At 40.9% G+C, this 24,416-nt stretch overlaps 1 protein-coding gene across 1 annotated transcript in view; it reads left to right on the forward strand.

Moving 5' to 3' along the window:
- Window positions 1-3,816: 3,816 nt before the first annotated feature.
- Window positions 3,817-24,416, forward strand: part of APPL2 (adaptor protein, phosphotyrosine interacting with PH domain and leucine zipper 2) — a 33,714-nt gene continuing 13,114 nt past the window's right edge. The window contains exons 1-8 of the mRNA XM_027680436.1: window positions 3,817-3,944; window positions 8,806-8,904; window positions 18,032-18,091; window positions 18,597-18,668; window positions 19,996-20,083; window positions 22,220-22,261; window positions 22,381-22,439; window positions 23,394-23,540. Of these exons, the coding sequence (XP_027536237.1) occupies window positions 3,891-3,944; window positions 8,806-8,904; window positions 18,032-18,091; window positions 18,597-18,668; window positions 19,996-20,083; window positions 22,220-22,261; window positions 22,381-22,439; window positions 23,394-23,540 (621 nt within the window). The 5' untranslated portion in view covers window positions 3,817-3,890. The remainder of the gene's footprint in view (window positions 3,945-8,805; window positions 8,905-18,031; window positions 18,092-18,596; window positions 18,669-19,995; window positions 20,084-22,219; window positions 22,262-22,380; window positions 22,440-23,393; window positions 23,541-24,416) is intronic.

Genomic DNA, 24,416 nt, shown 5'->3' on the forward strand with positions numbered 1-24,416 from the left:
CACTGAGACCCTCCCGTCCTGCAGAAGGCAGAGTCCCAGCTGCCATCTCACACTGTGGTCCCTTCTGTCACATGAGCAAAGGCAGTCTGGGGAAGACTAGACTTGACTGGCTGGTTACCAAGGGATGTTCCTGACCATCCTCAAACAGGAACAAGACCGTCCCATGTAAAACCCCTAATTCAGGTTTGAAGATGCACCAATTTCTGTGGAAGATTTTACATCACTTTGCCAAAGAGATTTATTTAGCAGACAAATCTCAAACTTACAGATCAATTCAAACTTTCTTCTTCTTTCCTTTAAAATTGCTCATTCGCTCAACTATGAGGTCTGACCACATTCAGGCTTTTGCTGGAAGGAAGCATCATCTTTTCTTAGAAACAGTACAATTAGTTCATGTAATTAATTACTTCATACTCAATGCTCAATTATTTATTGATTTTACTTGCTACTATGATTTCTTACTAGACTTATAAGCAGTATGTGTAAATTTCATTTTGGCCATTCCAGGGTTTTTACCTTAAGTTTTCACATTCCAAGAGGTATTTTGCTTAACATAATCAAGTCATCTGTAGGTTACAGAATACATACACACAAATTAATTGGACTGCTTACTAGAAGTGTTCTCCAGCTCAGTTCATACTGCTGTGACAGGCTTTTTGAACATTCAGGTGACTGATTCTGGGTACTGTGTCTGCTGTTTCCCTATTCTCTTTCCATATGTACAGTGTTCCTAGAATGGCTGTAAGAGTGCTTTTCACTAGCAAGATTTTTTCTAGTATCTGAGTATTGCATTCAACACCTGGATACAGGACACAGGAGCTGAAGTGCTTAGTCCACTGCACTGCCCGGTGCAGCGAGCAGCTCCTGGACCACACAAGACAAATGCCAAGCCACTTATCTTCCAGATGGGCAATGTAAAGCTACTGAGACGGTTCTGAAGAAGCTCCTTTGGGTACCAGTTGCAGCACACGTAGTGCAGAGTGCCCTGGACATGTATCACCTGGAGTAAGACTGGCCAGGCTGCTTCCAGTACGCTTCCGAGGCCTGGAAGCCCAGCACTGCAGTACTGGTAACACGCACAGAAACCTGTGAAACCCAGAAACAGCATCTTCTTGTGTCAAAGGCTTAGACAGCCCCTACCCAAAGGTCTGCCTGTGCACAAGGTACCTAACTTTGGTTTTTAAATACCGGTGCTGTTGTATAAATAAATTGTTGAAATGTTTAGTGGTAGTACTATAGGTTACTTTAATTATTTTAAAAACATTATTTGGAGTTTCCAAAAGTGAATAATAGTTCTTGAAACCTAATAAAGTGAAAAGGTAAATTACTAATAGGCACAATTTTTTTTTTAATTCAAAACTAACTGGACTGTATTGGGAAAGTTCAATAAAAATGTTTTGATCACTAAAAATAGGCAATCCACCAATTTCATAGCTGTGTGAGGAATGACGCAACAAAGAGTGACAGCTATTAAAAGCATCACCCTTCAGTAAGTTACTGAAATGCTTTTTGTTTAATGTAAATTAAACTAGTAGAACCTGTTCTGGAAATAGCTATCCTCAAGTTTGGAATGACAATAGGCTTCCACACTTGAACCTCAGACTAAAGGAAACAAAAGGAAAAAGATAAAATCTTAAAGGTTATAGATCTTGGGACTGAAGATGATGTGAAATAAAACCACAAATCACTCCGATGCTTTCTTGAATGAAATACTTCAACCCAATAGGGAAGAGCTGTTGCTAAACTATTTCAAGACTAAAGTGGGAAAGAAAGGGGCAGAGATGTAACAGAAGTATTTGGGAAATATTAAAAAATACCCTGAAGCTACTTTAACAGATAGAGAAGCATGGTCTTCTCATCCTCCATGAATTTCAAATATGTTTTCAAAATCTCTGAAGAAAGAAAAATAAGACTTAACACAGGCTGACCAAATCGGCTCAGAAGTAGTCATGGATTCTTAAGTCTAATGCCTAACTAGTGCCTTACTTCATATTCTGTAGCCAAAAAAAAAATGATTCTCTGACCTCTTTTCACCATTCTAAAATTCTATAAAACATTATTATGATAAAGCCCTATCTATTTTTGTTTTCTCTTTATGTAAATCCATACTGCCATACTTGGTATTTTTGGTATTAGCTAGAGATTTTTATTATGGTTTAGTGTCTTTATTCAGGCAGGAAAAGGGACTGAACGTGAGAACTGTGTTCTGACTCAAAGGCCTGGAACAGGGAATCCAGTTCAGGACCTGTGGAGCAGTCACACCGTTATGGCTTGGCACATTGGGTTAAAGGTCCTATCACAAGCTTCAGAAGCAATATCAATCAATGTCAGACACACAGAAATCTCTTAGCCAAAATTACAGGGTTCAATGGTCATTTCTGACACATAATTAAAGCAAACAATCATCCAGCTGATCTGCAAAACTTTCTTAAGGCCACCTGCTTGTGTAGTCTTTTAATCATCAAAAAATAATCTTTATTAGCAATCACCTTGTCATATAAAATGTTTGCTATTGTTTAAGAATGACAGAAGTGGAAAAATCCACTGGGATTTAGATGCAAAAAGCAGGCCAATGTTAATGCTTGGAGTTCTTTTACAACTCAAGCTGCTTTTTTAAAAATTATTTTTCTTCTTTTAAAAGAGGGCAGCAATGTGAGTTATCTGAAGACTGACATTTCTCCAAAGACGATAACATCTTCCAGCCAGTATTTTTGTTTACATATTCTGTTTAATTGGCAGGATTCTTCCTGAAGTCCATAGAAATGTTTGGGGTTTTTTTCTGAGACTTTAGTTTTGACGATCTCCATTTTTGTCTCAAGGCACACTAGAGCAACAAAAGCTACAGCTGACAAGATGGAGCAATTTACCTACAAGATCTGGACTTTTGGAGAAGCTAAGGCATCTAAAAGCAGTGGCCGCCCTTCGAACACATGAATATAGTTAAATACAGATCGAGACTGTGCTTACACTACTTTTGTCCAAATGCTGAAGTTATCCAACACAATTAAGACAGCATCGAGACAGCCATAACACAGCTCAGTACATGAGGGACTAGCAATTTAAGATGCATCCCTTCTACCTCAATAAGTGTAGGGTTATGGCTGAGTGAGAATTGGCCTGCCGGGAGCACCCTGAGGTCTCAGTTTCACGTGCGGTTTTCCGTAGACAAGAATGAATGCAGATGCCACAAACGATGGTCGGTCATTGGTAAGCAGGTCTATCTTAGCCAGCAGCCGTGCTGGTCCCAGAAAGCGGGGCAGACCAAGGGGAGCTCCCATGAGGCTCCCGGGGCCCAGCAGGCCGGCTGGCGCTGCCAACACCCCCAGCCTGTCATGCACCCGAGGAGAGTGCCATGGCCGGAGGGGCACAGCAAAGGGCTCGGGCACAGCTGGGAGCTCCTCGAACCCCACGAGCCCAAGTGGGAGGGTGTGATCTCCCCCGGGTTTCCATCACACCCACGCCCCCTCACAACCAGGGAGACCTCCCTCCGCTGAGGGGGGATCCACAGCCCCTACTGCATCCCCCTTCCTGCCACCCAGGGGATGGAGCCAGAACGGGGCTGTGCGAGGCCACTCCAGCCCTGCTACCCGCGCCCGGGGAGGAGGGGAAGGTGCGCCCTCCATCTGGAACCTCCATCCCCACGGCCCGTGGAGTTAATGGCGGCAGAAACCCACCCCCCGCCGGCCTTCCCCGTGACTCGCTTCCTCCAGTGGACGGGAAATGGGCGGAGTGGGCGGCTCCGGCCCCGTCCAGCCCGAGCCCGCTGCGTGCGGAACGCCGCGGACAGGCGGAGGGAGGGAGGGAGGGACGCCGCCGAGCCCCGCCGCCGGGGCGTGTCAGCGCCGCGCACCCCGCTCCCTGCCAGCGCTCCGCCGCGCCGCAGCGCCAACATGCCCGCCGTCGACAAGCTCCTCCTGGAAGAGGCTTTGCAGGACAGTCCGCAGGTAGCGGCCGCTGCCGGGGGCGACGCCGAGGCCGCTGCCGGGGGAGGCTCGGCCGCCCGCCCGGCGGTCGGTCGGTCGGTGTGACGCACTGGGGCGGACAGTGCCGGCGGGCAGCCCGCGGGTCCGGCCGGGGCGGGGGGCACTAGCAGCAGGGAGGGCCGCGGAGCGGCGTCTCGCGGCGGAGAGAGGGGTGACAGGGGCGGTGCAGGGGGACGGGGCGGTGGGGCCGAGAAGTAGGTCAGGGTGAGTTCGCCTGTCGGAGCCGGAGGGCAGCAGGGATGCGGTGAGGCAGGCACCGTGTGGCGGCGGCGGAGGCTCTGATGTCCCGCCGGGCATCAATCAGGGGAAAACCAGGCAGAGTCAGCTCCTACAGGTCCCTGGGGAAGGGGGCTGTTCCCCACTGCGGAGGCACAGCGCCCTTTCTCCTCACCGCCCTCAGAGAAACTCCCGTGGCTCTTTCCTCACACTGTCCTGTCCCGGTGTGCGCTCGGTGGCTGTCAGGGTTGCCCTGGAGAGGTGAGGTGTGTTGGCGAAGGACAGGTGGGCATGGCTCGGTGCCCTGGCTTCTCCCGCAGGGAAAGGGACACCTGTGCGCAGAGTCACCTGGCCCCGGTGGCAGAAGTGGGCTGGAGGAGTGTCACCGCCAGCGTGCCTGCTCCTCCCTGCTGGTGTGAGCGCTCCCAGGGGCCGCGGTTCAGATACAGGAGCTTCCCGTGAGGATAGACGAGATGAGGCAGATCCCAGCGAAGATGACCTCCTGAAGGAGTCTGAGAAACGAGGGCAGGCGGTCGCCGCCCTTTCCTTCCCAGCTACAGGCGGGGGGCGATGTTTCTCCTTCTCCTCTGTGCCCCACTGCTGGAACCGTGATGTGACACAGCTGCAGAAATGACCCCTGAGGACTGTGGAAGCCAAACCCCACAGCGAAGAACACACCATATCATAATGTTTCCAGGGGCTGAAGGTGTGTGAGGCCTCGAGAACTGGGAAAGGAGGATGGAAGGAAAGAAGTTTGCATGGAAGAGAGAAATAAAGGGAAGGGGAAAGAGTGGAAATTTCACAGAGGAAGGTGCACTTGAGGACAATGTAGTGCAGACAGAGATACAAAAGTAATGGGTGAAACAGGGAAAAAAGAAGGGGAGGTGGAGTGGATCAGCATGAATCCTGCTCCCAGGTAGCCCTGTGTTGTAATCCCAACTCGTCTGCTTATGGATAAAGAGGAGGAATGAATAGGTAAGGTGTGGAGCGTATTGCTGTCACATGTTATAGAGTCTGTCATGAGACATTTTAAAAGAAAGATTGGATGTGCACCTGTCAGGAGTTAATGAGCCTTGGGGCTCATCTTGGTTACCTCTTCTTATCCTGTTCTTCTGTAATATGAAATCCCATTCTAGTAAGAAAGATTTTCATCATTTGTTTCGTACAGCATGTATGTGATCAGCCTTGAGAATTTTAAAAACTGGACTGGAAAAAGTCTTGAGTCACCTGATGTAACATCAGAGTTAGCCCTGCGTTGAGCAGAGGTTTGGACAAGGTGATGTGCAGAGTTCCTTGCCAGCCTGAACTTTTCTATATTCCGCAGTTTACCAAAATATGTTAGATTTATTATAGGCAGTTACTGACACTTTAGTGTTAACCTCTCCACTGTATCCTGAAGCTGAAGAACTGGACACACAGGATAAGTGAACTCATTTACCTCTTCAGTCAACACTTCCCTCCATGATTAAAAATGTAACACTGACTTCAAGCAGCTGAACAATGCACTGAATTGAATTTGGAGGTCTTCATCTTTCTTCTGACCTGAAATGAAGGCTGTTAACATCTCCTTTGCAATTACTGGAATACTGTGGCGTGCATAAACTTGAGTATTTTCAGGATGCTTTGGCTTGATTTGGTCAATATTTTTGTTCAAGTTCTACAACTTTTGGAGGGAGGGACATTCTTTAATTTTTATAACGGCCCAATATTGCTAAAATGTATTTTTTGGATGAAGGAAACAGGAGTGGGTTTTTTCAGTCTTTTATATTTTTATTACTTTTTTTCCTGGGGAGAGCTTTAGATTCACAGCACAACAGGGTCACTGTGCCAGGTGCTGCAAAATCAAGGCAAAAAGTCAGTCTCTGTCCCATAGAACATGCAGCATAGCATCTTACGGGATTGTTTACTTCTGTGTAAAGGGACCTGATTCTCCTTTCTCTGTGCAATCACTTACAGCAATGCAAAAGGATGGTGAAGTGAGGATATAACCTCACTTTGTATAAATTCTGTGAAGTATGTAAATTATGTGCAAGACAGAGAAGAATTAGGCCAAAGTTATTTCTTCATCAGGTTTCTGAAACTTGGTTTCTCTCCTCAACAATACAGTACTTTTGTCTTGATTTGTCTCCAGACAAGGGCTGAAAGAAGCTGTAAGAAGTGTCTTAATTTTGAAGTGTTTGGCCACAAAATGGAGAGAAATTTACGTCAACAGTCATGCTAAAACCAAGGGAAATACTTACACGAAAGCAGAAAATTTTTTTTCTGTCTTTCCAGAAGTCAAGATAGTGTTGCAATTAATGGGGCCTCCTAAATGTTAGCTTAATATTTGGATTACTGGTTTATTTCAGCAGCATTAGCTGTTATTCCAGAATTTGTCAAAACAGCAACAATGAAAATATACACATGCTGGTATTTTGTTGCAGTGATTTAAAGTGGTATTCCTAAATGTGAAAGTTTCCAAGAATAACTTCCAAACTGCCTGAATCATTTACTGTTTTTATTATTTCTGAACAACGTGGTAATAACAGAGGCCAAGACTTTCAGAAGTTATTTCCCAGAGCTGTTCTACTTCAACCCATATTTAGACATCTGAAAAAATGAACCTGCAAAAATTCAATAAGATTTACAAATGTAGCAGGCATTCCTGTGTTTGAGAGCCTTTTCCAGCATACAGAAGTGTGTGATTCGTAGCCTACTTCAGGCAATTTCTTTATAACCTTTTAGTTTTGGCTTGATATTTGTCTTGATAAACATGCAAGTTTTAAAATTTTTGCTTTCCCTAGATTTATTTTTAACCGTCTTCATACCCTTTGCATTTCATGTGCCATTGTAACACAAAACAAGGGAGTTGAGCACTGTATAAATACAGATTATTTGTTGACATTATTTTCCTTGTTGTAATGCATCATTGAAAATAAAGCATTTCAAACCAGATATTTTTGAAAATCAGTATGTTTTCAGTTACTGAAATAATAGCTTGATATGGAAAACTCTCAAAATCATGCCACTATCCTTGTAGGGAAGTTCTGCACAAAGGTCTTTTATACCTTTGGGTTCTTGGTATCCATTTCATTGACGTGGCCTTCTCTCCATTCTTTGTTTTTTGTGTTCTCTTTATTTGAAAACAGCACTTGGTATTATGTGTTCCCTTACATGCTAAGATCTCGAACTAGTTTCCCAAATGCATTTATTGGATTGTCTCTAAGGTAGGAAGTGTTGTAGCAGCTTAGCACATTAACAGACTGAAACGTTGAGGGCTTTTAGTTACTCAAAGTAAGAAGGTACGCCTGTTCAGTGCTTAGAAAGAATCCAAAGACTGCCTCCCTAGTCCTGTATTTTAACTGCTGACCAACACTAATTTCTGACTTACATACTTCTCAGCAGAGATGAAATGATATTTAATCATGGGCCAGGATTCTTGAAGGATGCTGATGTTGAGTTTTTCAGGACAAACGAAGTCTGGGCAGAGAGTTTTGCAGAGAAGAATAAATGCCTTGGGGAAATGGATATGCCTTCTGTGGAGTATCTTAAAACTTAGAAATAATTTTCCCAAATTCGAACCTGGATTTTTCAGGTACATTAGAGATTCCTGTAATAGGGGGATAGTTAAAGCACTTTCTCTGTTACAGGACTGACATGATTATGAAAGTACTGGAGTTTATGCATGCCCCTCATTTAAGCAGATGAAGCTAATTATTGTCATGGAAGTTAGCTGTACAGATGGAAAGACATTTCCAGTTAGCATCAAATAGATTGGATTTATCAGAGTTAAGACTAAGGATGGAGCATGACTTTGTTAAAGGGACAGTCTTTCCTCTTTAATTATTGTAATGATCTAGCAAATTCTTGAGCTTGGCATTATTTTGAAATATCTTTGTTTCTCGTCTCGAGCTGTGTCAGCAGTATAGTTCTTTGTTCTTGATAATTCCACTACAACAAACCAAGGGAATTCATGTGTTTAAGATAACACAAGTCATTATGTTCTTCCCCTGTCCCCATTTGCTGACGAGGATGAGTTAGGAGAATGGAGAAAGTACAGGGTATCTCTGAGTGGGTGTATCTTTTGTGCCTGTTGTTATAGATGAACACTCAGTTGTTTGGTCTCATTACATCAGCTCATTTTGGCGGTGGCCCTGTAAGAGTTGCTCAAGACAGTTGAGAGTGAATAATACTGTGTAAATTATCTCATTGGAAAGGGGTGCTTTTAATGCAATCTGACGTTAGAGAAGTAAAGTGAGCAAGCAGTGGTGTTTGACCCAGAGTCCTTAATGTGGTTTGAATTACTGTAGTCAGCAGGCAGATATTCAGGATTTTTTACATTCCGAATTATGTTGGAAGGACTGTCTGTTAGCTGGAGCAAGAGACTGGGAGTCAGGATTTGGCCATAGCATTTTATCACTTCTCCTCCTTATATCTCAGTTTACCTATCCATAATACAAGAACTAATTTCTATGTGTTTTGAGATTCTGAATAAACAGAATCAAGCAAAGGTAAAGGCTTATTATTTCTGATTGATTTTTATTTTTTGCTATGATTTGCTTATGATTCTTTTTAATATTTCCACTCAGGATTAAAACCATTTGCTTTTTTTTTTCTTTTATTGAAGACTCGGTCTTTGCTCAGTGTCTTTGAAGAAGATGCAGGAACCCTTACTGAATATACAAACCAGTTGCTTCAGGCAATGCAACGAGTCTATGGTGCTCAGGTAATTTTTCATTTGCGTTTCTTTTGTTCACGGTGGAGTAGAAGATAAATTGCTATTATGATGCTGTTATTTACATGAAAGTTGCAAAGTACCTGTACCTCTTGCGGTTTAAGGGGAGTTGTGGGTGTTTTTCATCTGGTATCTCAGCCCCTTCCCTCCTTAATGCGCAGAAAAGTCATATTCATGAAAAAGATCTTGTTTGCTTTGTCTGTCTCCAAGCAATTCATGAGATTAAAATTGTGGTATGTCCTTACCTTAGGGTGCATTGGAAGGCCAGTCTTGACAAAATTGCTTACCTAAATGTAAACACAATGCACAGGTACTCACACTGACTTTAGGCACCTAACTTAGATGCTGTGACTCACCTTTTGGAAGGAGCTGTCAGTGCCCATTGATTACAGAGAGAATGTGCACTTTGGGTCATACTGAAGTCAAGTACCTCCAGTAGCCAGAGTAAAAAGTATGGGAGCAGGAGCAGAAAAAATAACATTTTCTAAAGTGCTTACATGATCTAGATGACTAAATCCCCTCGAAAGCAGAACTTATAGGGTAAATTATATCCAGTGCTTTGGAAAATGTTACTGTAAATCAGAGTGATTTTCAGTGAAGCTGATTCCCATGTGCATAAAACTAGATATTTCAAAATACCCTATCTAGGTCTTGAAAGACATACACAGTATGTCATGGAATTTTTGCAAGTATTTATGTAGGTTAGATACCTGAGTTCCCTAGAAACAGTTTTTCTATTCTTAAACCAGTAAATTAGAGTACACAGAGAGATGAGGACAATAGGGATATTTCGAATTTACTGGAAGAGTGCCTGATTCTGATTCTTATATTATTAGGAATCAGTTCAGCTATAAGACTACTTCAAGTATGTGTCCATTTGGTGGGACTATGCTTTGAGTGACTGATAGTTTGACTTGGAAGAACTAATTTCCCAGGATCTAGTGACCTACACCTGGAAGATCCAGCTTTGGCGAGCTTCAAAGTCTTCATGTACTGGATCTTGTGCAAATGCAGAGCAATCAGAGGCTTACAACACAGCTTAGGTACATAGAAAACAATGCAGCACATAGCCAGGGGCTGGAGAGGTGACATGAAATCAGCACTGAAAGTCAGTGGTGGGCGTTTTGGGAGAGTCTTTTAAGAGCAGGAAGAGTGTGGGCACGTTGGATAGTAGGAATCTGACACCAAAGATCAGATAGGATTGAAACAGATTAAAGAAGGAAATCAGAAGATACATTTGATTTTCAAGTGTCCAGCTTGTGGAGTACATGTCTCTTTCCCCTGCTGACTTTTTAGGGTGGCATTTTAGGAAGTGATCTGTGATTTAAGAAAAAATGCTTTATCTGCTTTTGTTTGCCTCTTCCTTTTCATCTTGGTTTTTAGCCTTCTCTATTTCTCTTGCTCCACAGTTATGACATTTCCTCTTTCTTCTCACTGTCACAGTGCATTTACCCATCTGTACTTTGCAGTACTACTGAGTCTGCTTCATTTTCCCAGCACTTCTTGGGGACTTCTTTCCTGAACACTGCTTTAGTTTGACATACTCAGTCACTTGTGAGTATTGAAATATGTCTTCAGAGTTTGATGCCATTTTGAGAAGTAGAAATAGAAGGCTGATTTGCCTACTAAACCTAAATGGACAGTTAAGAAAAATCTATGTGTAATATTTCTTGGCTGGCTAATCACAACTTGAGAGAAAAAGAATTTTTGTTGTTGTGTTGTTAGGACACACGTTGTCTGGGCCTCAGGAGCAGCATGTGCTACCAACCCTGTAAAAGCTGAGAGTATGGAGAAGTCAGTTTCTGAATTTGCCTTTTTATTTTCCTGACTTAAATTTTCTCTCTGCAAAGTCAAATTTTCTCTTTGCAAAGTCATCGCAATCCCCTGCTCTGATTTCCATACCTGTAAAATAGGAATTACGGTTACTGACCTACTTTAAACCAATGGCCATAAAAATGACTGGAATCACAGTCATGGCAGTCAGACAAAGCAGTGAGTTGTACTAGTCTGCAGTTTTGGAAATTCAGGGTTTATAACTCCTCAAAACACTTATGACAGTTTTAAAAATGTTAATTTTGTTTTCTTCCTAACTTTGTTCTGAACTGTAATATTTCCTAGATGTCTTAACCATGTTTTCAAGATCTTTTTGGAGTAGTTTACTAGAAGTTTGGTGTTTCTTGTGATGAAAACTCAGATTTTCATGTAATTCAAACCACTGTAGCTTATGATCAAATAACAATAGTTAATGGTTCTGAATGGATTCAGTGCAAAGTCTCAGGGGAGTAGCAATTAGTACCAACTGCATGCTGTTAATTATCCTTGTGGATATATGCATATAGTTGTCTCAAAACACTGCTTTGTGTGCAGAGCAGCAGTAAACTTGTAAATTGACAGCTCAAACTGCTTTGAACACTTCGATCAGCAAATTTGAAAGCAGTGTGAAAGAGAAATATTTGCCCAGAGTTTTTAAAAACCCTTAGGAAAATGGGAATCTTTTTAAACATCTTTTCAGACTTATGTGTATTCAGGCAGGACTTAAAGAGTGTAAGGAGGGATCTGCAGCATCCTATCACAGGGTGTAGCAGTGGATATGCTGCTCAGGCACCTGGAGCTGTTGGGTGTGGAAGGGCCAATAACAGACAGGCTGGAGTTGGATGATACATTGCCAGCAGGTTGCCTTTGGGTGCGAGGCCCTCAGAATGTCACAAGCCTCTGATTGCTCTGCAGGATGAGGACAGTGCTCTCACCTCTTTGGGCACCCACACCAGGTGTGATGGAGTGGTGACTCTCTCCTGCACATGGAGATCTTTAGTGAAAAAGAGGCTGCGATGCTGCGAGGCAGATGCAGTGTATGATGCCACGATTGAGGAGAAGTCACAGGAATCAAAAGCAGTGCTTGAGGAGTGAGGTTTGGTTGATCTGGCAAACCCGTGTGTGTAAATACAGTGAAGCATTTTTATGTTCATCAAATAAACCACATCCTTGTGAGTATATATTATACTTCCTTCTGTAGTTCTCCCATCTGTGTTATGGTACCCTGACGTAGTTATCATGATATCGATCTTGTAGGGGAAATCTTCCTTACAGAGTTTATTCCTGTAGTTCTTCCTCCTTGCAAGCAAGCCCTGATGCTGCGTCTGGCATTACTGCTGAGTTCTGTGAATGTTGTGTTTGTCATTCTATACATTTTATTACCTGACCAATATATAATGCAGCAAGCAAAGATTGTTAGAAAATTCAGTTTACTCAAGTTACAATGCTGAGGCTCTTGCAATGGTGTATAAGCAAAGCGTGCACAGTTTACCTTCCTGACTTACCACTGTCATAGTAAATGATTTTCAGAGCTTTACTATTATTTCCAGTTCTCCATCATGCTGTAGAAATGGCTGAGCTGGGATCTTCACTTGAAACAAAATGCCATTTAGGAAAGTCAGGAGACTGTTGTGTCTCTACTGACTATTAGAAGGGATAAACAGTTAAGCAGGTTAAAGGAAAGTAAGATGCAGTATTTTGTCACTGTAAATAGGTTTCATGTCATGAGTCCGGACAAATCTGTCTAGATACGAGGGGCAGTGATGGCCAGAGAGGAGTAAAAAGAAACACATGCTGTCTTTATAGATATATCTGGAGAGGGGACAGCATGGGAATTGTGAAGTGTAATTCTGTTCAGCATCTGTGTCTCTGTGAGCAGTTGTCTTGTAATTCCAGAGTCACACAGGTAAAGCTGCAACAGCCTCTGGGGCTCACTGCCTTTTTATGTCCAGACTCTTAAGGAAACTCTTGACAATTATGGAATAGTCTTGGTTATAGGTACCACATTACATGGGAATCAGGACAGCTTCAATCTGTCCAGGGCTGTTCTAGGTTGTGCTTCATAACAGTGTTACTTCTCTCCACAAATTCAGGACACCTCATGTTTGCATTTTTCTACAGTGCTGTTTGTTTCATTTTCCTATGCATTGCCTTCACTAGGCTGTGACTCAGTAGATAGGTGTCAGGCTCTTTAGGGTATGCATGAATTTTCATATTTATTATGTTGTAGAGCTAACCCCAAGTGTTCAGCGTTCTTAAATTAGTTCTTGCTTAAATAGCAAGTAAGCAGCGATACAGTTTTTCTTTTAATTGCTTTCTTTTAATGTGTAAGGGAACTATTGTGTTCCCTTTTCAAATGATAAGACTTTTTTCCCAAAACCTTCTAAGGAATAAAATTTAAGTTAGCATTTTGTAAACTTTCGGTTCCACATAGAGGAGCTTCAATAGATAGTAGAAAGGATAAACATTTGCAATAAACTACAGTTGTCAGCACTGACTTCTGTGAAGTACTGTATTGTTGTTCCATATTCATTGTAAGTATGCATCATATATCTCTTACCTTCCTGAGGCGCGTTCACCGTATGTTGCTAACAGAGGTTATCAGCACATTACCACGTGAGCACTAATGTGTTAACAAAGGCATGGGAGTTGGTTTTAACATTGCCTATAAAGTTGGAGTTGTCGCCATGCCTGGAAGCAAGTTGACATTGCACTAAGCAGGATCTGGAGATTTGAGGAAGCATAAATGTACCTTGCTGATAGTGATTGTTTTGAAAGAAACTGAAGAGATTATTTCCCTACTGAACTAGCCATCCTATTGTAGCTGCTTTTGCTGTTATACCGTGGAGCTTTGCCTAGTGTCTTCTATTTCTTGGATCTATGAAGTGATCCTCTGCTGAGCTGTTCCTGTTTATGAGGACGGAATGCCATGCTGTGAACCAGCAGCAGGGCAAGCCATATGTTAGCCTGATCTTGTAAAGTGCTGTGCAGCCTGATCACCCTGGTGAGGCTTAGCTCCTTGCAACTCTGGATTCATGTTTCCAAGCCATTTAATATGCAAACCTAAGCCTGTAGAGCTGTGCCATTTACTAGATTGCTGGAGAATTCTACTTTGTAGGAAGATGATAAGCACATATAAATTGCGCTGCATAAAACGGTTGCATCAAGACCCAATTCTTTTTGTGCTGTGCCTGATTTGAAGGTAAATGTGCTGCCTAGTTCTCAAGGGATGGGAAGGCTGCAACTGCCTCATGGACCTTCTCCTTAACCTGGTTTTTTTCCTCATTTGTGGGGCATTAAGCTTTCCCAGATGTAACCTAAATTTTATTATGTGTCATTCTGCACGTTCATAGTGCAGACCAGTGCAGACCTTTACCAGTATCTTGTTGTTTATATGAAGTAAACACTGCTCTGTGCTGGTTACTTGTAGGGTTTTAAAAATGCCAACTTTAGCAGGCATAGGAAAGTTGCTTTGCAGAAAGCTTTGTTATATTGGGATTGGAATTGGACATGCTGGAGTAGTTCTGTGTCTGTAGATATTAATTTATAGCTCAACTTAATCCTTTACATGCCTTCAGATTTGTAGTCTGTTAGACAGTTATCTATGGAAATATTTTCAGACTTCAGCAGATTATTCCTCAGAGTTGATTTTGGAAAAATACAAAAAGATACTCTAAAAATGGATGGATTGCCTCAGTGGTAAATGGTTAATGGCATGGATATTTATTGCAAAGAGGATATAGAAAAATCATACTCTCTTCTGATGATATGGACAGCTTCATGAATAAAGGTAGTGAAGGTAGTGATAGTGAAGAAGGTGGAGTCAACACAGAAAAATCACATGCCTTTTCTCTGGCACTAGATCAGAAAATAAGTTGGACTTTTTTTTTTTTCTGACTTATTTGAAGGTAGGGTGAGGTACAGAAATAAGTTGAGAATTAAACTGTTTTTTTAATCAATGGTTTTTCATTTTTGGAAGATTAATGATAGATTGAAGACACCATTTCCATTACCTTACACATTTGAATTGGACTTAGTGAACTCTATAAAAATCTATTCCTAGGGCTATCATGCCAGCCAAGGTTAAACAAAAAAAAAAGTCAGCACATCTGTAGTCACTGCTTATGCTTATTTACAAACAGTCTTTTCTTTCTTCCTTCCTTCCGGTACACTTTTTTTACATTAATGCTGCAGTAGTGTTTCCCCTGTTAGGTAAAACCTTTTAGTGCAGATGACTGTATTTGCAAGGCCCAGTACTGGTTAAGTTTGCCTTCATTTAGAATACTTTGATTTCTGTTCAGGATTTTATTGAGTTTCTGCCTGATATTTCATGAATAGCTCTCCACTCCATAAATGTGTGATGAATTCTGAAATGTTAAGGTGATGTGGAGTCAGGATCATATCACAGTTTTTTCTTTTGCTGTGGTATACTGAATTTCAGTCACTTCAGGATAAAGGAAATGAATGCTGCTGTATTCCGTGGGAAAATGTCTTGCAAATGGATTAAAACCTGTTAAAATGATTTGCCTGGATTTAGTGGATCTGTCAACTGAAGCAATGCAAATTCTTCTAAGACTTCTAAGTCTTGAGGCTGATTGGTAGCGGAGTGGGGGGAGGGGAAAAGGCTGATTAGGAAGAAATGGAAGGAGGATTAAACCAAACTTTCCCAGATTAGTGTGCTTAGCAATGCAGTATTACCACTAGGTCAGCAGAGCACTTTGCCTGCTTCCTGTTCCTTATGCAGGGGACTGAGGTTCAACTTGATAGCTTGACTTGATTTGTTTACAGCTTTTGGATGTGTGCTTGTGTTTGGTTTTGTTTTGATTTTTTGTTTGTTTGGTTTTTTCCCAAGTGATACAATGAATGACTTTGTGCCTCTAATGGGAACTAAGTCTGACAGGTGTTGGGAGGGAGGATGAAGGACCCAGGATTAACTCTCCCACATGGGGTAGGGGTTGAGTAACAAGTTGTGGTGTTCTGACACAAAGAACGGAGACTATAAATGAGAAATGCAACCTGCTGGCAGCAGTGGGTTATGAGTGATGCATGGAACTGTTGTCCCAAAATCAGCCTAAAATCCAAAAGTAAGTTTTGTGTCAGGCGCATCTGTCAATTTGTTCTGTATCTGGAGTAGCATGCTACGAATGTCTTCTTGGGTCTATAGTTAACTGCTGTTACCTGATCATGTACTTGGGAAGGTGTTGTTAATTTACACCTCTTTGAGACCTTCAGGGTTTATGTATTCCCCTATTATCCTATCACATACTGGAGACTACTCATGGGGAGTAGTGATCACTGGAAGTTGCTTATTCCACACAGCTCTTTGCATTGCCATCTTCAAACTGTCCCACGTGTATGTCTGATATGATGAGTAATAATGCTCCTTGAGGGTTCAGTCTGTAAAAACCAGACTGGTAGAAGCTTTGGGGATGGCTAACAAAAAAGGATGCCTTTGGTGTCAGCCCATTATTCTGAAGCTTCTTCTAGTGTTAGCAAGTTTAACCCAGAAGAATATATTTCCCAACTTCAGAGCAGATAATACAATTGCAGACTTTGCAGGAATAAGTAAATTGAAACAAAAAGTGGGGGGGAAAGAGGCATGTTTCTAATACTCAGTTTGTTTCGAAAGATTTCTCTCACCCTGACCCAGCTGTACATCTTACAGACAGCATCACAGTTGCTGTGTGAGGACTTAGTCTTCTTGAAGTTATTACTCAGCTCTCTCTTTGAGGTTGTGTTTATGAAAAAGATCCCACGTCTGAGAACCTCTGCTTCTTTTTGTAATCTTAAATTCCACCCACGTGCATACAAACGAAAAACAACCCCCTTTTAATGTCATGTTATACATGCAAGGAGTCCCATCCTTCCTGTCATCAGCTCATTGCTTGCTACCTCCACTTCGGAGGTAGTGAAGTCTCTCAGGTGTTATTGTAGCTTGGGGGCAGATAGTTAGGGCTCGTTCCTATCCTTGCCTGAGCCCTTAACAGGGTTTGTTTTTTATTATAAAGCACAACCTTGGAAGGCCTCTACTGCCCCATCTCCACCCACCTGTGAGTGTTACCACCACAGTGCTTTAAGGTGATCAGAATCAGTTTTTCCTGCCATGTGTTCAAGCTGCTGTTACCTGGGCTATGGCTGGCTGTGTTTTTTTTCTGAGCACTTGGGCACTTAAGACTGACTAAATGTTTGGGCCTTGATGCCCATATTAACCCTCCTTCCTGACATGTCAAGGTGGTGTGGAAGCATCAGGATGTAATACAGTATGACAGACGTGGCATCAAGACAAAGTAAAGGGTGTTTCAGGATCTCTGGCCCAGATGGCTTACTGTGCTGTGCTCTGCTTGCTCAGGATGACAAGAGACAATAAGAGAGCACACAAATTCTGTCCCAGTTTTAATGGTTTTCTCTATCAGCCCCAGTATAAAGGGTTCTATTAAAGCAGTTCAGAGATTGCCTCTAGTTTTATAAACTCTCTATGGCCTTATGTGTTTGGAGACAGGAATAGTTTGTGTTAAGGTTAAAATAAAATTAAAAGTGATTAGTTTTCTGCATTACTGAGGAAGAGAAAAATCTGACAGGGATTAAGACAGGTCCCAGTTACCCCTTCCCCTTTTTCTTTCATTCTAGTTTTAAGTAATTGTTAGCAAATCAGGGATGCAGCAGCTGATATACCAGTGTTAGGAATACATTGATTAAAGATTGACATATCCAAATGCTTGTCTGGTTTTTCCAGCTGTCAAGCAAAATTATATGCCTTCCCTACAAGTCTTGCCTTGAGTAAGCACATCTTGAGGATGTGTGTGCTTTCATTGGCTGGTGTAGCCATGAGAATAGAGATGAGCTGTTTTGTGCTCCTGTATCCACTTAAAGCACTGTAATTACATTGGCACATTCCCTGAGCATGAATGCATTATGAAGGCCCATCTGCTGGTTCTCTTTATTGATGTAGATTTGGGGGAAAGATGATTAACCAATATGAAACATTCTTATGCTGGAATGGCGGCTCACGTGTTTGAGATGGATCTAGCTTTGTTATATTTTTGGAGTGGGGGAAACCCAAACCCAAAACTAACCCCCAAATCTTACTTCTATTCAGAGTAATTAAACCGTGTGTTGATTAGGTCTGAAGTATACCTGTTATTGCTGCTTCTCTATGCAGGTATTTTGGGACTAGTCGCTTACACACAATTGAATGTTTGTGTGGGTAGGTTCAGATTCAGTGAAGAAGCTGGTAACAAAGTAGTAGTAACAGCAGAGCTAAGGACCTTTCATTATTTCTATTACCATGTCAATTTTTTTTTTGTAGAATGAAATGTGTCTTGCCACACAACAGCTTTCGAAGCAACTCCTTGCCTATGAAAAGCAGGTATGTCCAGCATATGACTTTGATTTCTTTTCTGCCTCAGCACTTGTGAAGAAGTTTGTGTAAATAATGTGTGTTCCAGAAGTGCTCAGGGCATTCACTTTACTTGGTTTCATGTGAAGGCTGTTGTGAAATTCCCCAGGATGCTGAAGGGAGTTAGGTCATTCTTGAGAATCTTAAAAAAAACCAACCAACCAAAGAAAACCCCCCAAAAAGGTGCAAAATGTGAGTTAATAATCTTATCAAGATACAAACCAGTTTGCTCCTGTTACATGACTGTGACTTTAAAATAAGTATAATAAGAATTAAGTGTTGTCCAAAATCCATTTAATTTAAAACAAGAAGAGCAGGGTAAAAGGATGTGTATTAATGAGTTTCTGGTTTTTAATTTAGTTTTATCATTTATTGCACTTTGTAGGAGTATTCATTAGCTTTGTAGTAAAATACATGTTGTATTTTATATTCACCTTTATTGATTTACAGACCAAATATGTGTTTCTGTTTCCAGCATTTTGCCTTAGGCAAAGGAGATGAAGAAGTGATATCTACCCTTCATTATTTTTCGAAAGTTGTGGATGAGGTAATTTGAATTGCTAATATTCTATTCTTACAATATAGAATATTAGGGGTTTTTCTTTGAGTCTGTCCTTTTATTCTGAGCCTTTCCACTGAAGGCTAGATTGTGCCTGGGTTTTAGAGAGTCATTCAATTCAGGATAAGGAAGTATAATATCATCCTTCTGTTATGTTAAGAGCTGTTTCTGTGGCTTCATTCTACATGCTGTCCTCCGAGCAAAGCTGAACTTCTTAAGGGAACTTACAAAGAGACTGAAACAGGATGTGTCATGTAGGCTGGGGCAATTTTTTATTTAATTCCATTTAAAAATGACAGTTACATTTCGAAGCTTTAAACACTGTAGTTTGAGCCAAAACTTGCCAGGTATAGATGCAGGGCAGCTGTGAATTAGTAAAGTTGCAGTTTAGTTGCTGTGAGATCATGCAGAATCCAAAGATGTCTGGGGAAGGCTGCAGTGCTGTGTGGTGAAAACAGGTTGGGTACTGCAGCTGTGTACACTGAACACTTCTATTCCCTGTAGGTTTCTGCTAAGTACTGGGAGTCTTTCTAAATGCTTCTGTTGACCTGCCCATATAACATTTCAAGATAATCTTAGTATCAAGCTCCTTCTTGCTTAAGTATCATTTGTCACATCACTCTTTCTGCTGTGAGCAGGGCTGTGCCATCAGAGATGTGTTATTCTTGTTAGTCTACTTTCAACTTTCATTAAGAAGGCAAAAGTCTGTATTGAGGTCTGCTGTTTGGGACAGGAAATAGGGTTGTGGGGCAAAAAATAAGTTAAAAATTTTAGAGCACATGGATAACTCTAATGATACAGTGAGAGGAATCCCAAAGGTTTACTTTTTCTTTAGGCTTCTCTCATTGTACTGTGTGCTCTCAGGGGATACTTCAAAGGAGCATTTGTTGTCCCCTGTTGTGATTGTGTTCGAGGTAACCCTCATGAATGGAAAGAGTCTGGTCATCATGGTGGGAATGTAACTCCATGGTGTAGAGACTAACAAAAACAGGTTAATAAAGGCTAATTACAGTTTAAATCCTGCCATGTTAAGCATCAGAATTAGGGCAGTCAAGTGAACTGCCCTAATACATTATGTGGGAACTGAAAAGTTTTTGGATCCATGAAAAATACCAGGCAGGAATTAAGCATTTAGGAAAAAATCCCCATCTGTATTGAATATCTTGAGAAATGTATTTTAAGCACTGAAGTACGTTATATCCTTTTTTTTCTTTTTTTTTTTGTCTGCTGGGCATAAATGGCAGGCTGGGAAGTGCTAGAGTTTTTTTATTTATTTACACTATGTCTTAGAACATTCCTCTGTTCTTTGTTTCAGCTCAATATCCTTCATTCTGAACTGGCAAAACAGCTTGCAGATACAATGGTTCTCCCAATAATACAATTTCGGGAAAAAGATCTCACAGGTAAATTTTATTCTAAGTTTTAATTTTCCTCACGTGTTCCTTCTTGCTTATTTCATCATAAACTGAAACATGATGCCTTGTAATAATTTGTTCTTTGATGATTAACAGAAAAGTTTTTGTGTCACTTTTTTTTCCTGCTACAGAATTTCATTGACAGGTGGATGCTTTTACTCAGGCAAAAACCAGTTCAAGTTCAACACATAACATTTTGTGCACCATATGGTGGAAGTTTGAAAATACGCAGCTTTGTTCTTTGCTGGATCGCTCTGCTTTTACACTAGTCAATTCTCCTGAAGTCATTGATGTTATAATTGTCTAAAGAAGGGCAGCTTAGCAGTGAATCTGGCTTGCAAACAGTAGTTATCCCACTTCAGAAATTTGGGGCCGTTAGACAAGCAAAAGCAAGAATTTTTTTTTAACTTCAGAGACTAGTATATTCCCTCCCTTTTAAGGAAACAGTCCTCTTTAAATCCTTGCTATGCAAGGGTAGTTCCAAGTAACCTGATTACACAAATTTGGAAATTCATTACTTAAACAGCAAGGCAGTAATGCAAACATCTGGTGTGATTTCAAAAGAAACAAGCTCATATTGAAGGTCAAGGACACTCTTACCTACTCATGCAACAGAAACATGAGTTTTTACTGCAGCATTTTCTTTCTTTCTTTCTTTTCTTTTTTTTAAGGTCCACTGCTCATTCCACTAATCTCAGTCCCATTTATGTACTTTTTATAGACATCATTTTGATAGGAGACAAAACAACTATAGCAAAACAATGATTTTCAAGTTCTTTATAGTATCTCATTTGAAATTGTGAAGACATCCAGGTGTCTTTGTTAGTGACTATCTTGTTTATCATATAATGTCAAATATAAAGCAGGATTTGGATGGTATGATGTTGGTTCTATAAACACTTTTTCACCTCTTTAATGGGTCTTCACTGATAGAGTAATTCTGTTTCCATGTTTATGGATTCTTCCCTCTTGTTGATAAAAAAATACGTGAAAATGCATATAAAGCCTGCAACCACAGCCTCACTGCTTCGTGACAAAAAATGAAAGTTTCTTCAGCTTCCCTGGAAGTCAAAATTTTTTTTGTTCTATCCATCACAACCTCCGTTTTTTTCTGACACAGTCTGCGCAACAGCAGTTTTAGTAGAGGCCTGGCCCTATTGAAATTTCCTTGAGGCATCAAACTAGGAAGCAAGGAAGATTAACTGTGTTATTGGTTTTACTTTTAACCTTATTACATCCCTGTATTGAATACTGTAGAAACCTCTAGGTACAAGTTAGTCACACGTGAAAAGAATTTCTGTCTTTCTGCATCAGTCATGATGAAGTGTTCTGGGGAGAAAAAAAATGGTGTGAAGCTGATTAATGAGTAGGGACTTAAAAATAATCAGACACCATGATGACCTCCTACAATTTCCCTTTAGTATTTTCACAGCTGCATAATCTCTGTTCTTGTGAATGTGCTTTCTTTGTAGCTTTTTGAGGGAGTTTTGTCAGTTGAAGCGTTCATTGGTGTGGACACTAAGAGTAGCTTGTGCCCAGCACTTGTAAAGTTGTTTAGTTTGTCTTCTTTCTACCTGTATCAGAAACTCATGGCCAGTGTTTGTTACATAGGTACCATAGCCAGCTGTCAGATGTGTTAGATGCATATTTCTTTTCATGGAGAAACTTAGCAAAAAAAGTTTCACCTTGAGGAAGATTTATGTACAGGAAAGGGGCTTTAGTTCATACATCTTAGATGTATGGGTCTTAGATTTCTGGGTATCACATAAGCATTGTCAGGAAGTTGTTCAGAACTGCCGATCTTTTGATAGTGGTCAGCCTTTTGTCATAACAAACATACTGAAATGATACTTCTTTGGGTAAATGACACTGGCAGATAAGGCATCTTTTTCATAGTGTCAACTTGCTCAATAAGTAAACTCACTTCACCCTTAATTTGCTATCTGCCTATTCATTTCTCTAGCAGCTGATCTGGTTTAGCCTTTTCAAGGCAGGCACAATGTATACATCTCTGCTGTGAAAGGGCTGGAAGTGACTTGGGCAATAAATGTGCCAGAAATGGTCTCAGTTGAACAAAGTGTTTACAGCTGTTTTTACTTTGAATATTCGATTTCTCTTTTCCAGAAGTAAGCACATTAAAGGACCTTTTTGGCCTTGCTAGTAACGGTATGTGTCTCTGTTTTGTTTGTTTCTGTTTGTGTGCACTTGTTATATCACAGAAGACATTTTTAATCTGTGCATGCACACATCACATTTCTAAAAACAATAATATTCCTTGTCTACAGAACATGACGTGTCCATGGCAAAGTATAGCAGGTTACCGAAAAGGAAAGAAAATGAAAAGGTAACAAATATTAAAAGAAAATGTTTTCATCAGCCATTCTGTCTGCATCATTGTTCACTTAGGAACTTTGGAGAGTTCATTGCTTAAATTCACAGCAGCTCGAGAGTACTTGTGATTTTGTTTCCAAGCAGACACAAAGCTTTTCAACATCAACTCAGCAAAGTCACACCTGTTTTCTCCCAAGTTAGGGAAGTGATCAAATGTTGTGCTGAACTAGTGCCCTTCAGGTCCATGGGAGCTCTTCAGGCAGAGGCCATCCAAATGGCTATAAATAGATTTGTGTAGACCTACTGTTGTACAGCTGAGGTGATGATGCAGCATCACTGAATACAATTCATTGTGAACTGTCATGAAGCCTTGTGTCTGCTGTTTCTAAAGTGTTCCGTTTCTTCACATCTACCTTCCTTAAATTTCCCTGTTATGGACTGTCATTCCGCTTAACATAACTGTGTTGGTGGGATTGTTCTACATTTCTACTTCTTTGCCCACTGGACCACTATTGCAAAATACATCCCTTCATGCCAAAAAGCATGTGACTGGCCCTGCCCTAAGAGTGAATCAGTTCTACAGGATGGTCCTTGTAAGGAAATGCATTACAGAACAAAATGTGACATAGCATATGGTGAATTATTCATCTCTGATTTCTGCACTTGCAGATTTGTGTTGTGATCTCAGCTGCAAATAAATTTCTTGCAGAGAGATCAGATCCAGATTTTTACTTGTGGTTGTTACATAGTTTGTAGTCACTTGGGCTCCCCAAAAGCTTAAGTATCTTGACAGAGAAGGGTTTGAACTACTTGCTTTGGGGTTTGGATTTGCTTTTTTTGTTTCTCATCCTTCCTTTTAACCTGGAAAAGTTCTGTAATAAGAATTACTTAAAGATAACTTGAAAATAATCAGTAAATATATCCATATACACAGTAACACTTTTTCAACCTCTTAATTTTTATTCAGCTTAAGGCAGAAGTGGCAAAAGAAGTAGCAAATGCAAGAAGAAAGCAGCACCTTTCATCCCTGCAATATTACTGTGCCCTGAATGCTCTGCAGTACAGAAAGCGAGTGGCAATGATGGAACCTATGCTAGGATATACACGAGGACAGGTATGGACAGTAAAGCATCCATATCACTTAGACATGTTCCTGGGAAAAGTAGAACATTGTAACTCAGGATTTATTGTGAGAACTGACAAATTATAACGAGGTGTATGTTGGGGGAAGAGGAGAAAAACAGCTTGTGTTCAGCTTGCCTAGATTTTAACAACTGATTTTATTTGTGGCAGATAGATGAATGTTTAGATATTCAGGAAAGACACCAATGAAAAAAACTCCAGTACACTTATATGCAAAATCAGCCTGGGGTTAGTTTTTTCACAGCTAAGCTATCAGTGCAGTAGCATTTACTTCTACTGTTTACTCTGCACAAACTCTCCTATGTAGCAGTTCCCTCCCTGGCACATAATGTTCGGCATACTGATGAGGAATGTACACGATAGGGAACAGAGCATGCTCTGGAGAACTTGAAGGACAGAACAGTAGAGGGAATTGAGCAGAAGGCTGGCAAAACATTTTTCTAATTTTTATCCTAGCAGTAATTTGATAGAGCATTTCTCAAGTCTGTAAAATGTAGTAATACTGATAATCTGACTCTCCAGGATGTCAGGAGGACCAGTATTTTCACAGCATTTGATTCTCATTATCACCCATTTTAAGGGTCTTTTGTGGTTTGACATTGATGAAAGAAAGCATTGGGAAAATGAGAAACAGACTATGAAACAAGAACAGTGCTCTGTTTGGGACTGTAATGTGGATCATCATCATCTCCATTGTCCTGTCCTTTGCAGATCATATGCCCCATTTGAAACAGGTAGAAAATGAGGATTCATTCACTTCCCCCACCATGGGAGTTCACACTGCTTCTCTGCTGCAACCATCCTAAGTGAAAGAACTGCATTGGTTTCCTTTACTGGAAGTCAAACA

This window comes from Neopelma chrysocephalum, unplaced genomic scaffold, assembly GCF_003984885.1.
Source record: "Neopelma chrysocephalum unplaced genomic scaffold, ASM398488v2 Primary Assembly neopelma1_59, whole genome shotgun sequence".
Lineage (NCBI taxonomy): Eukaryota > Metazoa > Chordata > Aves > Passeriformes > Pipridae > Neopelma > Neopelma chrysocephalum.